The sequence below is a fragment of the Montipora capricornis genome, chromosome 5 (genome assembly GCF_036669925.1).
Source record: "Montipora capricornis isolate CH-2021 chromosome 5, ASM3666992v2, whole genome shotgun sequence".
In the NCBI taxonomy this organism is placed as follows: domain Eukaryota; kingdom Metazoa; phylum Cnidaria; class Anthozoa; order Scleractinia; family Acroporidae; genus Montipora; species Montipora capricornis.
In genome coordinates, this window is record NC_090887.1 from 21,289,223 (window position 1) to 21,301,722 (window position 12,500).

General features: G+C 38.2%; 1 protein-coding gene across 1 annotated transcript in view; it reads left to right on the forward strand.

Annotated features, from left to right (window-relative positions):
- The window catches only part of LOC138049894 (signal recognition particle subunit SRP54), a 14,857-nt gene that overhangs the window by 107 nt on the left and 2,250 nt on the right, over positions 1 to 12,500 (forward strand). Inside the window, exons 1-15 of the mRNA XM_068896359.1 lie at positions 1 to 99; positions 1,366 to 1,457; positions 2,996 to 3,080; positions 3,193 to 3,297; positions 4,288 to 4,354; positions 4,566 to 4,623; positions 5,153 to 5,242; positions 5,381 to 5,441; positions 5,898 to 5,957; positions 6,126 to 6,214; positions 7,206 to 7,306; positions 7,823 to 7,909; positions 8,564 to 8,637; positions 8,864 to 8,972; positions 11,586 to 11,756. The exon at positions 1 to 99 is cut by the window's left edge and continues 107 nt beyond it. Of these exons, the coding sequence (XP_068752460.1) occupies positions 22 to 99; positions 1,366 to 1,457; positions 2,996 to 3,080; positions 3,193 to 3,297; positions 4,288 to 4,354; positions 4,566 to 4,623; positions 5,153 to 5,242; positions 5,381 to 5,441; positions 5,898 to 5,957; positions 6,126 to 6,214; positions 7,206 to 7,306; positions 7,823 to 7,909; positions 8,564 to 8,637; positions 8,864 to 8,972; positions 11,586 to 11,756 (1,327 nt within the window). The 5' untranslated portion in view covers positions 1 to 21. The remainder of the gene's footprint in view (positions 100 to 1,365; positions 1,458 to 2,995; positions 3,081 to 3,192; positions 3,298 to 4,287; positions 4,355 to 4,565; positions 4,624 to 5,152; positions 5,243 to 5,380; positions 5,442 to 5,897; positions 5,958 to 6,125; positions 6,215 to 7,205; positions 7,307 to 7,822; positions 7,910 to 8,563; positions 8,638 to 8,863; positions 8,973 to 11,585; positions 11,757 to 12,500) is intronic.

Here is a 12,500-nt window from a genome sequence, read left to right on the forward strand (position 1 = left end):
TTGGTAATATAATTCTTCAAGATGGTTCTTGCGGACTTAGGACGTAAAATCACCACAGCTCTCCGCTCCCTCAGCAATGCAACAATCATCAACGAGGAGGTATGAAAGATGTCTCTCTATTTTATTTTTATACTACATTCTGTTAGATCTCCGATTCCGTTGGCGCATACAGCTATTCATATTATCAACTAGTTTAACGCTTAAGTTGTTGGAATGAAGAAAGAACCATCATTTCGAGATTGCCCAAAATAAATGTTGGTTTTCTGTTCTGTTGTAAATATAATTAAGTCTTATAAATCTGTGATCGTTTTGATAAAGTGGTGTTTTGACCCTTGGGTAACTCTTCTTGGTTGCTTGGATTCTTATACACACAGTCTGGAAGCAAAGGTCAAACAATTGGCCGAAGCAGAAAATACCATAATACTCTTTGTTGCCCACCCAAATTTTGAGTAAGCATTGTTTTCTGTTTCTCTTGGGACTTACATTGTTCCCAAGAGAAAACAAAAGCAATGCTTATTCAAAATGTGGGTGGACAAACAAAGAGTATTATGGTATTTCTGCTTTGGTCAATTGCCTTGCCCTTATCAAGGGTACTTAAAACAAGACTAATCGAGCTTTGTACTGGTCCAAGTGAAGGCAGAAGAATGTAATATTTCCTTTGAACACTTGTTTATATAGAGATCTTAACTATGATATGGTTAGCTTACTTTCCAGTGAAAAAGCATGCTGGCCAGTTTTGATTAGAATGCTTTCATTTTGTGGTATATTATGTGCAACAAGATTTCTTTTAGGTAACCCTGATCTTGAATAAAATTTAATATGCCTTATGAGTGACTCGGTGAAAGAGGGGTTTTGGCAAGAGTTTTAACTGCTAAAGTATCCTGTGATGTCAGGGACACAGGAACTATGGAAATAAACACGATACGGGAACAGAACGTGCAAAAATAGTTGGAAACTTTTTGTAATACATGTATCAGACGAAACAGTAGAGTTCAAACCCCGTTGAAGTCCTGAATTTTTCAGCATTCTCTACGCAATTACTAGAATTGCATTTACGATGTATATCTGTGAGGATCATAGCTTCACTTGATTTCATATCCTCAGTTCAATATATGATACATTTCATATACATTTGTGTATCATTTCATTTGCTGACTCATTGATATGGAAGTGACCATGTGTTGTATAATTTAGACCGCGGGGATTTTCTGAACACCTAAGGGCAAAGGTAACCACAAGCATTCCTAAGAATTTGCTCAATACAGGACATGGGAATTCCATAGAAGTCATAAAGTTGATTTTATGTGAGACAAGGTTTTTTAGATAGTGATATTGTAAGTTTAATTAAGGTTTGTTGTATGACAGGTGCTTGGGGCGATGCTTAAAGAAGTATGTGCGGCATTACTGGAAGCTGATGTGAATGTATTTCTTGTAAAAAGACTCAGAGAAAATGTCAGGTAATAATGAATGCATGTAATTTTACTTTATTCAAGTCTCAAGGTTAGAAATTACTATAGCAGAGAAAAAGTGCTGTACTAATTAGGGAGACTGTAAGTCAGTTAAAATCACATAAAATTAAAACACGTCAATCAAGTCAAAGTAAATCTTGATTTTAAATGAACCCATTTACACCTAAAGCACTCCTAATTGACAAGTAAAATCGTCTGGCGTTAGACAGAGTGAAATTTGTAAGTGACGTAACTGATTAGAGTGTAATGTGAAGTGCTAGTTTTGTACCCCATTTGAACCATGTTAGCGTTAGCCCTACTAATGGAAATGGGCCCACACAAGGACAGTGAAAAACTCTGACCAGGGTGGGAATTGAACCCACGACCTTTGGGTTAGATCACGGCTGCTCTACCAACTGAGTTACAAGGTCGGACGGGAGCAGGCCGTTGGAACTGAAGATGTTAAAGTCACGGCAATGAAAATGTACAGGTACAAGGAAGGGTTGCGTTTTTACAAATGTCGGCCGTGTAGCACTTGTGTAACTGTCACTCTCAGGTGGAAAAGGGTTAAAGAGGAAAGGAAAGGAATGGAACTTTATTTAAGTGTCTAGTCGTTCCTGCACTGAAGACACTGTAAATTGAAATTCACAATTAACACAAATCAAGTTAAATGTTGGTTTTTGAGGAGAGGGGAAAATCGGAGTACCCGGAGAAAAACTTCCCGGTGCAGAGTAGAGAACCAACAAACTCAACCCACATATGACGCCGGATCTGGGAATCGAACCCGGGCCACATTGGTGGGAGACAAGTGCTCTCACCACTGCGCCATCCCTGCATCCTGTACACATAAAAATCCTCTTGGAGCAGAGAGGAGAACCAAAACTCTCGACCAAGTTGAATATGATGCTGAGTCGGAGAATTGATCCCAGGCTGCATTGGGGAAGGTTAAGTGACTTCATCACTGCACCAATCCTTCTCCCTTAACAAACATGTACTTGCTTTTAGTTGTTAAGCTTTCGTTTTTGCACAGAGGGGGAAAAGGAAACAAGCAACAAGGGTGTACATGTAGGTGACATCTCATAAAAGAATTATGATTCCGGGATTGTCATCCCAGTTGTCTGGAACAGCAAAGGGAGTGTGCTGTTTCCCTGGCAAAAATAAATTTTAAACTATCATTTTGGTCCCAATCAGTGAATTTGAATTCTTTTGTTTTATGTTGTTTTAGAGTGAGAGCATGCAAAGACAAAGGATCAACTTTCACTCGTTATTCTTGACATCTAGTTTGACAACAGTCTCGTTTCCCAAGAACCCTAATGTCATGCTAGACATTATTAATTAAATAGCCCATTTCCCAGTTGCTGAATGTCTCAGTTTCAAATATGATTCAGATGGTACATGTACTGTATGGATGTTTATCCCAAGCTGAAACACAAACTCTTCATTATGATCCTGAGTACATGTGATTGAAATTAAGCCAGCCTCTTACATATACATGTAGAATTGATATCAATAATAAATAATTGTAACTAATTCTTTATCGTTTGCAGATCTGCCATTGACTTTGATGATATGGCTGCTGGATTAAACAAGAGAAGGATGATTCAACATGCTGTGTTCCAGGAACTTTGCAAGGTTTGTATGAGAATAAATCTTACTCAGTTCTCCAAGTGAAATTGTGCAAACTTTGAGGGCTTCATTTGAAACTGATCATTTTTGACAACAACTACGTCTGTTTCATACACAGCTTGTTGATCCTGGTGTTAAATCCTGGACGCCAACAAAGGGAAAACAGAATGTCATTATGTTTGTCGGCCTCCAGGGAAGTGGAAAAACAACAACATGCAGCAAGGTCTGAAGATACATGTAACCTTAACCTTATTTATCTTAAATGTTACTCTGTTATAAAAATTGTTTAAGAAAAACTTTGAAGTGTCAATTGTAAGTTTTAGAGGCATGGTTCCCGCCTCAAACTAGGGTCAGTAGGTCATCACAAGGAAAGGTTACGTTTATACAAACGTTGGCCGTGTAGCACTTATATTTTATACAGAATTAAACTACGCTCTCTTCAGTTAATTCAGTAGGTCATCAGCTTTGTCTGGGTCTTAACACTCTGCCTACCTCTTGTCATACTGGGTAAAGATAAGAGACTTATCTACTGGAAAAACTTAACACCTGACCCAGCACAACATATTATACAGTCACGTACAGTAAATCAGGATGTGAGAAATTTGAAGTGAATGTCGATATTGCGAGAAAATTGAAATATGTTTTTAAAAGTTAAGTATCACAATGTCAATGGGTGTCTGATGGCTTGATGAATGTACATGTAACCTTAGTGGAGGTGGTTGTCTTATGAAGCAACACATTCTATGCTTATGCTCTTGCTTATGCAAACAAGATTAATAAGGTTTTTTATCAAAAAGAAAAACGCTATCAATGATGACAGTGGTTGGTTGTGTCTTACAGTATGTATTTGTTGTTGGATTTCATTTGTGCAAAAATGAAAGCACATTTTTCTGCCAATGATTATCAAAAAGAGCTAGCTATCTTCTGTCTGTTAATGCTTATATACATGAGGAATGATCCTAATGTTCTTGGAGGTTTCTGTTGCATAAACTTTTTTAGGTCTTATTCAAAGTATATTCACCTTAATCATACAACTACTATTGAGACAAGTGAATGAGAAATTGCGTTAATGAACTGCAAAAGGTGTATTGAAGACCCACTAGTATTGAACCCTCTCTGACTCCTTTTTATTCCATGTAGGCTCTATTTAGTCGTAATAGGTTTGCTGCTATTTCATTAATATTGCACTGTTCCTCCTTTTTCAACACTGCAGTTAGCCTACTACTACCAAAGAAAAGGCTGGAAGACCTGTCTCATCTGTGCAGATACATTTCGAGCAGGTAACAAAAAGAGCTTTACTGCCTCGAACCACTTTTTCATAATCATCTCTCTCCCAATTCATAACTACTGCAATTACGCCTCTACTGTAGTAAATACAAATCTTTAGCCATTATCTGTATCTAATAGATTTTTCATATGGAATAAGTATGTACTGTAAAGAAGCTGTCAAGTAACATTGCTCATATTTACACGTGTTAATTTGGTTTTTAGGAGCCTTTGATCAACTCAAGCAAAATGCCACCAAGGCAAGAATACCTTTTTATGGAAGGTACAAACATCTATAGTGCGCTGTGTTGTTTTGTTTGAAAATTCATCAGGCATCTTTTCTGCAATGGAACAACCTTGGTTAAGATGATAGGGAGAAATTGTCATAGAGTATATTACTTCTGGAATATCCACCTAATCCTTTTTCAAATTTAGCATGAAGCAAATGGTTACAAAAAAAAATCAAAATAATTATGACCTTACGAATTTTTTAACTGAAGGTAATGATGTCACACAATCTTATATCAAGGGACCTTCAGTCTCCAATCACGATATACGTCAAGGTTCCCTGTGCTTGTTACCTTCCCCTTTGTTGTGTGTTTTTGGATATTAAAGCAGAACTTACCACTGTTGCAAGGCATCTGCTCATTTATATTGCTTCCCAATATTTCTTCGTATTCCAAGCTTGCCTTGCCAGCGTACTCCCCAAAGAATCTGCTTTTCTAAATGTTGTCTCAAGATGAAGGGTATTGTCAGTGACTTTTTGATATTTCACAACATTGTGGTGTGTTGGTTTTGATTTGTTATTTTAGTTACACTGAAATGGATCCTGTTGTTATTGCACAAGAGGGTGTCGATAAATTCAAACAAGAGAATTTTGAAATAATTATTGTAGATACAAGGTAAGAACATGAAATTAATACAGTACTGTATACAGTTTGTTTTTTACTCATTGTCTTGTAGTGAATGGTTTCATGTTTCAATGTTTTTTTGGTCTGTATATTCTAAGCATCATTAAATATTGTCAATTCTTTTATCAGTGGTAGGCATAAGCAAGAGGAGTCACTTTTTGAGGAAATGCTTCAAGTCTCTAATGCCGTTGTAAGTTGATCTCAAAGTAGCAAGCCGCTCACAAAAACAAGATTCTCCGAATTGAATATTTAATTTTATATTTTAAAGAGACTGTCAATCTATCTATACTAAGTCTTGTATCAAGACAACAAACTATATACAGATGCTGTTTAAAAGTGCTTTCCAGGATTCTCTGTGATATAATTATTATCCACGGCAGATAAAGATTAATACCGGTAGTTTTCTCACTAGTTTAGGGGCGTTCTTCTTCGGTGTGCAGAGAGGATTTACATTGTATAATTACGGTATTATTTTAATGCCCACAATAGCTTGGCCCTTTCTCATGGAAACATCATCCAGAAAAGCTTGCCCTATTTGATTGATATTGGTGGAATGTTTCCATAACTCTTTCTCCATAATTTTTATTAACTGTAGGTAAATGTAATAAAAAGTAATTTACCTGAATATTTTTTAATCATACTTTAGAGCCCAGACAATGTGATATTTGTAATGGATGCAACAATTGGACAGGCTTGTGAATCACAGGTAAATGTCTTTTTAAACAACAGGGATAATTATTGTTATTCACTTAAATAAATTTTTCGGTTTCACCACTCAGTGCTGTGCGTGAGTGTGGTTTGACCTAAAGAGACTAAGGTGCTTCTTGCATTAATCATTTTTTAGGAAATAATATAGTTTTCTTGATGCCTTTAGGCCAAAGCTTTCAAAGAAAAAGTTGATGTTGCATCTGTTATTGTCACGAAATTAGATGGTCATGCAAAAGGTGGTGGTGCGTTAAGTGCGTAAGTATAATTAAATTACAAACATTCCAATTAATCTCCCCATTTCCCCCCTTGCACCTCCACTGCCTCTTGTCCCTACAGGAGACGGCAACTCATGTTGCTTTATCCGATATCCAGAATCTTGAGATGACACATATGATACCTTTGGAGGCAGTGTAACCAAGTGGTTAAAGGAGAGCAGTTGCAATCCAGAGTTCCTGGGTTCAAGTCTGTCTGTGAGGTGCAGTCCTCAGTCAACTTCTTGGTTGCAATTGTAGTAGCATAACTGGTCTGCCTCTCATCAGTTGGTCTGTTAACATGTACTTGCACATGCAGGGATGTCACCAAGCGCCGGCTGTCGGTGAAAATCACCGCTTGAGAAAGGGGTGATGGCCGGCTGAATCTTGAGCGTTGATCAAAATGACCGCGATGATTGCAAATTATTCTGTACAAAGTTTAAAAGTCGTTCAATGTGTTAACAAAAAAATTGAATATCTGCCAGTCTACTGAATTATCACTAGAATTTATCAATAATGGAAATGAAATAAAAGCGTTGTTTTGAGTACTATTGTGCATGCCGGGTGTTGCGAGACATTACAATCATGTTACCATGTCCCTTTGATGCTCGGAGCGCAGACGGCCTCAATAGAACCTTCAACTTGATGAATTTATTCTTAGCTACAACCCTGCACATGTATTGTATTTTTGTCCTGAAAAGCCCTAGAAAGTGTCAGTCAATTTAGCATGAAAGAATTATTATTATGGTAATTAAGTTCACTCTGTTAGAATTTAAAAAAAGATATTTAAAGTAATAAATGCATGTACATGTAAGTTCCTTCGGAGTTGCTTAGGATTTTATTTTGAGATTTAAATTGAGTTCGATCAGGAACAATATAATTTACAGCACCACGGGAACAAACTGGTCAGTAGCTTTTATTTCAATGGTTACACGTGATGACTTAACATGGGTAGGGGATGTGACATGCTACCAAATGTTTGGTTTTATTTTCAGTGTTGCAGCCACCAAAAGTCCCATTATTTTCATTGGTACCGGAGAACACATTGATGACTTTGAACCTTTTAAGACCAGACCTTTTATTAGTAAATTATTAGGTAAGCTAATGTGATGTGCAATTATTGTAGTAGTTTTAAAGTATATCACGCAAAATCGTGTAATTTTATGACACCCAAAATGCCAAAAAGGAGAATGAAACATTGCAATAAATACAGCAAAAGAAAAGAAAATCATGGATGGACACCAGTGGACAAGATTGAAATGGATTACGTTTGGGTAATCTTGAAAAACATCGGCCCAACATTCTTCAAGTTTATGGGAATTCACCTGGGGAAAATTCTTTTTTGCTAAGAATCATCTTGTTTGTACTTCAAAGATAATTTAATCACTGAAGGAATTCCACATTACCCTGTTAGAGTTTTACACTCGTAAGGAACCAAAGATTTCCCTTTGACACCCTAAAATAACATGACATAGTCTCTTTAAGTACAATTAGTAACTTGAGACTGGTTTATTATACATTGTAGAGCATAACCTTTTCTTCTTTATTTTGTTTTTAATTTTGTTCATTTTGTTCAGTACCAGTAATCATACTTTTTGTGGTGTCATACTAGGAATGGGAGATATTGAGGGTCTGATTGACAAGGTGAATGAACTGAAGCTTGAGGACAATGAGGAACTTATTGACAAGCTCAAACATGGTGAGAAGTCATTTGTTGGGGACAGAACCATTTTCCCAATAATAGCATTTGTACAGAAAATCACTCTTTTGAATTTTGTACTGTTCAACTGTATGTCACTTAATTAATATAGAACTGATTGCAACTTGCCACTGATATTTGCAAGATAATAAAAAGTCACAAATTATAGAGTGAGTTTCAATTAAGTGTCGTAAAACCACAACCAAAGTAATTACTCTGACCAATCAGAAAGGAGGGAGACAATCCAGTAAACCAATCAAAACTTGGGAAAATGTTCACATGCGAGCCACGATTGGTTTTGGTATCACTTCTGATTGGTTAATAAAGTGGTGCAAGAACTTTGAACCAATCACTGAGTGAAGTAATACAAAACCAAAGCAATTGTGAAATTACTTTCAACACTCAATTGAAAACTGCTCTAATTATTGTTATCCATGTGTAACAGAGCATTACTGTAAGTCTCAAAGCTATAATGTTGTGCTGCCCAATTTATGAAAGAAGAGGTAACTTTATCAGCCCAAAAAAAAAAAACGACTTTGACAAAGAAACGTTGAGGATTAAAATTTCAAACGCCAAAGGCTGCAACATCAAATATGGAAAAAATGTGTGAGCATTTCTTGTGATTTTTTTCCATTCCTTTTTGCTCTGTATCAGGTGTTTTTAGTTTAAGAGACATGTATGAACAGTTCCAGAACATCATGAAGATGGGACCATTTGGTCAGATTATGGTAGGCAACCTGTTATAAGTCAATACTCGTAGTTATGAAGGCGTCCTAAATTTCTTCCCATTGGTTACAGTCTAGCACCTCAGCTATCCAGTCGACAGTGCACATTGCAATGGTTATCATCATCTTTTACAATGCTCCTGATATGTTCTGACCTTGTTAACACGTGTGATATGTAATATTGATAATATGAGTGACAGTGTTCTGTTACTTTTGCATTGTTTTTCAGGGTATGATCCCAGGTTTCAGTAGTGATTTCTTATCCAAAGGCAATGAACAAGAATCGATGGCCCGGTTAAAAAAACTAATGACCATTATGGACAGTATGAATGACGAAGGTACCATTTCCACCATATCCCAAATTTTGCTGTAATTTCTGTTAAACAGTTTGATAGTCTAGCTTGGGCCAGATTTCAATACAATCGATGCAAGCAAGGACTGCCAACTGAGCTAATATGCTGCCGACCAGTTGGCACTGTTAAGGCTGCAGGTTCAAATCCCAGCTTGGCAAACACTTAACTTAAAAAAACTGAGGACAAAGTGCGTTTCATCAGTGGTTACAATTTCAAGTCTTTCAACTGCTGTGGAGAAAGGTCGTAAACCGCATAGCTCATCTCACAATCTTCCTTCATAAACTCCGTTTGACTTTAAAGATTTTCCTTACTGTCGACACACTATAGGACAAGGCGATCTCGATTTTGTTGTCTGACCACATGTTTTTTTCCAGCAAAATATACCGACTTGGTATTGTCTCAAAAACGCTTTTTGTATGCGGTTACAAACAATACAATACAATACATTACATACTTAACTGACAACTCCCCATAAGAGCTTTTCAGGGCCAATGAAACAAGCCAATAGGGAGCTTTAGCACCGACAACGGCGACGGCAACGAAAACGTCACAAATTTGCATATTTAGTGAGCAAAAGCAATAACTTTGCACGCTCTGCACGTGCATCTTTTCATTTTTGTCTATTTCTTTGTCGTCGTCAGCAAAACAACAGGGACCTTAAGATCTACGACGGCGACATCAACGAAAACGTCACCTCAAAACATCACTTTGCTTTACCGTAAGTCTTTCGCGGCTATTCTGTCTCGTTCACTTCTTACAATTTGGACGAAGTAGCCTATATCTAAATTGTTACGAGCAGTTACAAAGTGAAAATAGAGAAGGAAAGATTCTCCATTGCATGCTCACGTTGTCGTCAAAACCTCAAATTTGGTAATTTCACGTCGTCGTTATGCAGAGTACCGCAAGAATCTGTGATAAAATCCGTGCTGCACGTGCAGCACGGTCATTTATGTTCTTTTAACCATTGGTATCATTGTCTTGCGGCGTTGTTGTGTCCGTCGCCGTCGTAAAATAGGAAGTACTAGGGAGCTTTAGCAACGACAACGGCGACGGCAAGGAGAACGTCACAAATTTGCATATTTAGTGGGCAAAAGCAATAGCTTTGCACGCTCTGCACGTGCGTTTTTCATTTTTGTCCATTTCTTTGCCGTCGTCAGCAAAGCAACAACGTGAAATTACCAAGTTTGAGGTGTTATGGAGAACGTCAACACCTGGAGATAAATTTTCATTTTTCTCCCCGAAATTAAGCGCCGCTCGTAACGGTTTCATTCCTGAGGGACTGAAACACCTTTGTCATATTAAGAGGCTTGGAATAGTCACGAAGTGATCGCAATAACGTGAATTTATGTTTTTACATGACGTTCTCGTTGCCGTTCCCGTCGTCGTTGCTAAAGCTCCCTAGTTTTAGCAACGACAACGGCGACGGCAACGAGAACGTTACAAATTTGCATATTCAGTATTTCTCGTTGCTGTTGACGGCGTCGTTGCTAAAGCTCCCTGATGAACGAAATGACAAAACAGAACAACTGTTAAGAATCCCAACTGGCCTGACGCAAACCAGTGGGCTATTTACAAGTGTGGCCGAGAAGTTTAACCAGGGACTACCAGGATCAAATTCAACGAGTGGTCAGATCTCAAGGCAATTGCCGCATTGCCTCTCCTTACATGAATAGAACTAGCCACAAGAGAATAAACTAGATAACCAGAATTAAGAACTATTCGTAATAAAAACTTATGCTTATACTGCAAATGCGTTTCTAGTTTACCAAAAAAAAAAACGCTACATGTTAAGCTCACTTAAGGACGGTGCCTACTAATTCAAAGGTATGAAGATGCAGGAAATGTAGATCTTGACAAGTGTTATTGAAATCCAAATAGAAAATTGGGGGTAACCACGCATTTTTCAAAGATAATTCATGAATAATATTCGTAAAAAGCTTTAAAATACAAAGCAACGTACGGCGTTCTTTCTCAAATTGAAGCTCAATTATCTCTCAAAAATGCATGGTAGCCCCCAATTTTCTTTTTGGATACCAAGAGTACTTACTAAGATCTACTTTCTCCGGATAGTTTTAAACCGCACAAAAATATCCCTGTATTAGTAAGCATCACCGATAGGAAACCCGAGCAATCTCGACCCCAGAGCTCTTCTCTTGACTAAGGGAGAGAGGAGCTCTGGGAAACCCTGAAACAAAGTGTCTTCTCATTGGTTTTCGTGAAGAACAATCAAAAGCGTCTTTAATTGGTGCATTCATGTTAGCACGAGGAGTGACCAGGCGCCGTAAGGCTCAAATTGCCAATTTTTGGCTATAAGATACCTGCGGCCCATGTGCTCCTACATAGAGTTTCCTAGAGCCTTGGGTCGACCCGAGGCTCTGGTGACGAGAATGGAAACCCGAGTATCTCGAGATGCGCAGAACGTATGCGCAATAATAATAGTAGGCACCGTCCTTAATCTACGTCATTAACCAGGCCTCACCGAGTGGACATTGCCGTCGTCGTTGGTTTTACTCCGTAGTCTTTGAATGTCATTTTAACGATAACGTTTGACAAAATACTTTTTCTATTTTTCGGCTTCAGTTTTTGTCTAATTTTCAGAACTTGACAGTCCCAATGGCGCCAAACTGTTTTCCCGCCAACCAGGAAGGAGCACGCGTGTGGCACGTGGTAGCGGCGTGTCAGTGCGAGAGGTACAGGAATTGTTGTCACAGTACACGAAATTTGCGGCAATGGTGAAGAAGATGGGTGGAATTAAAGGACTATTTAAAGGTAAATTAATTCTCGTAACCTCCGTATTATTTTAGCTTTTTAACCCAGTCGAACGAAGCAGACTGCGTTGTTGGTAGTATAGGCATTGGTTTTTTCGGAATCTTTAAGGAATGAATCACGCAACATGACACGCAATAATATGCACAAATCTGTCACATGGCCAGCGTTACTGATTGGCACATTTGGGTCCTAGCTGACTCACGAGGCCTTACTTTACTATGTTTAGCAGATGGTTTGGAATCCTCATGAGGGTCCTTTTTTCACTGAAAACGGGGATCGTTAATTCTCCTTGTGTCTCTGAAGACAAAAAAGTGTCGAACGCGCGAACGTACAATCGTGAATCTTTCATTAACATTCTCTATTTTACTCGGAAACCGCTAGTACCAATTTATACTTCGCCCACATTGTACGACGTGAAAAAGATGGACTAATCGCGAAAAACTTACGATATTGTAAAGTTCTATTATGAGGTGACTTTTTCGGTGACTTTGCCGTCGTAGATCTTAAAGTTCCTATTCCGGTGGGAGATCCCCCCCCCCAATCATTTGGGGGATCGGTGGTCAAAATTTCGAGTGTTTCGTAATTTGACGTCATTTTGTTCTAAGCTGCAGATTCGCTGAAATCTGCCACCCCACCCCTTCCCCCCCCCCCCCCCCCGAGTAATGTCCACTTTAACTTGGAGTTTGAAGATTTCGATCCAGCACGTAAAATCATCTGTATAATAATATTATGACCAGGAACCAC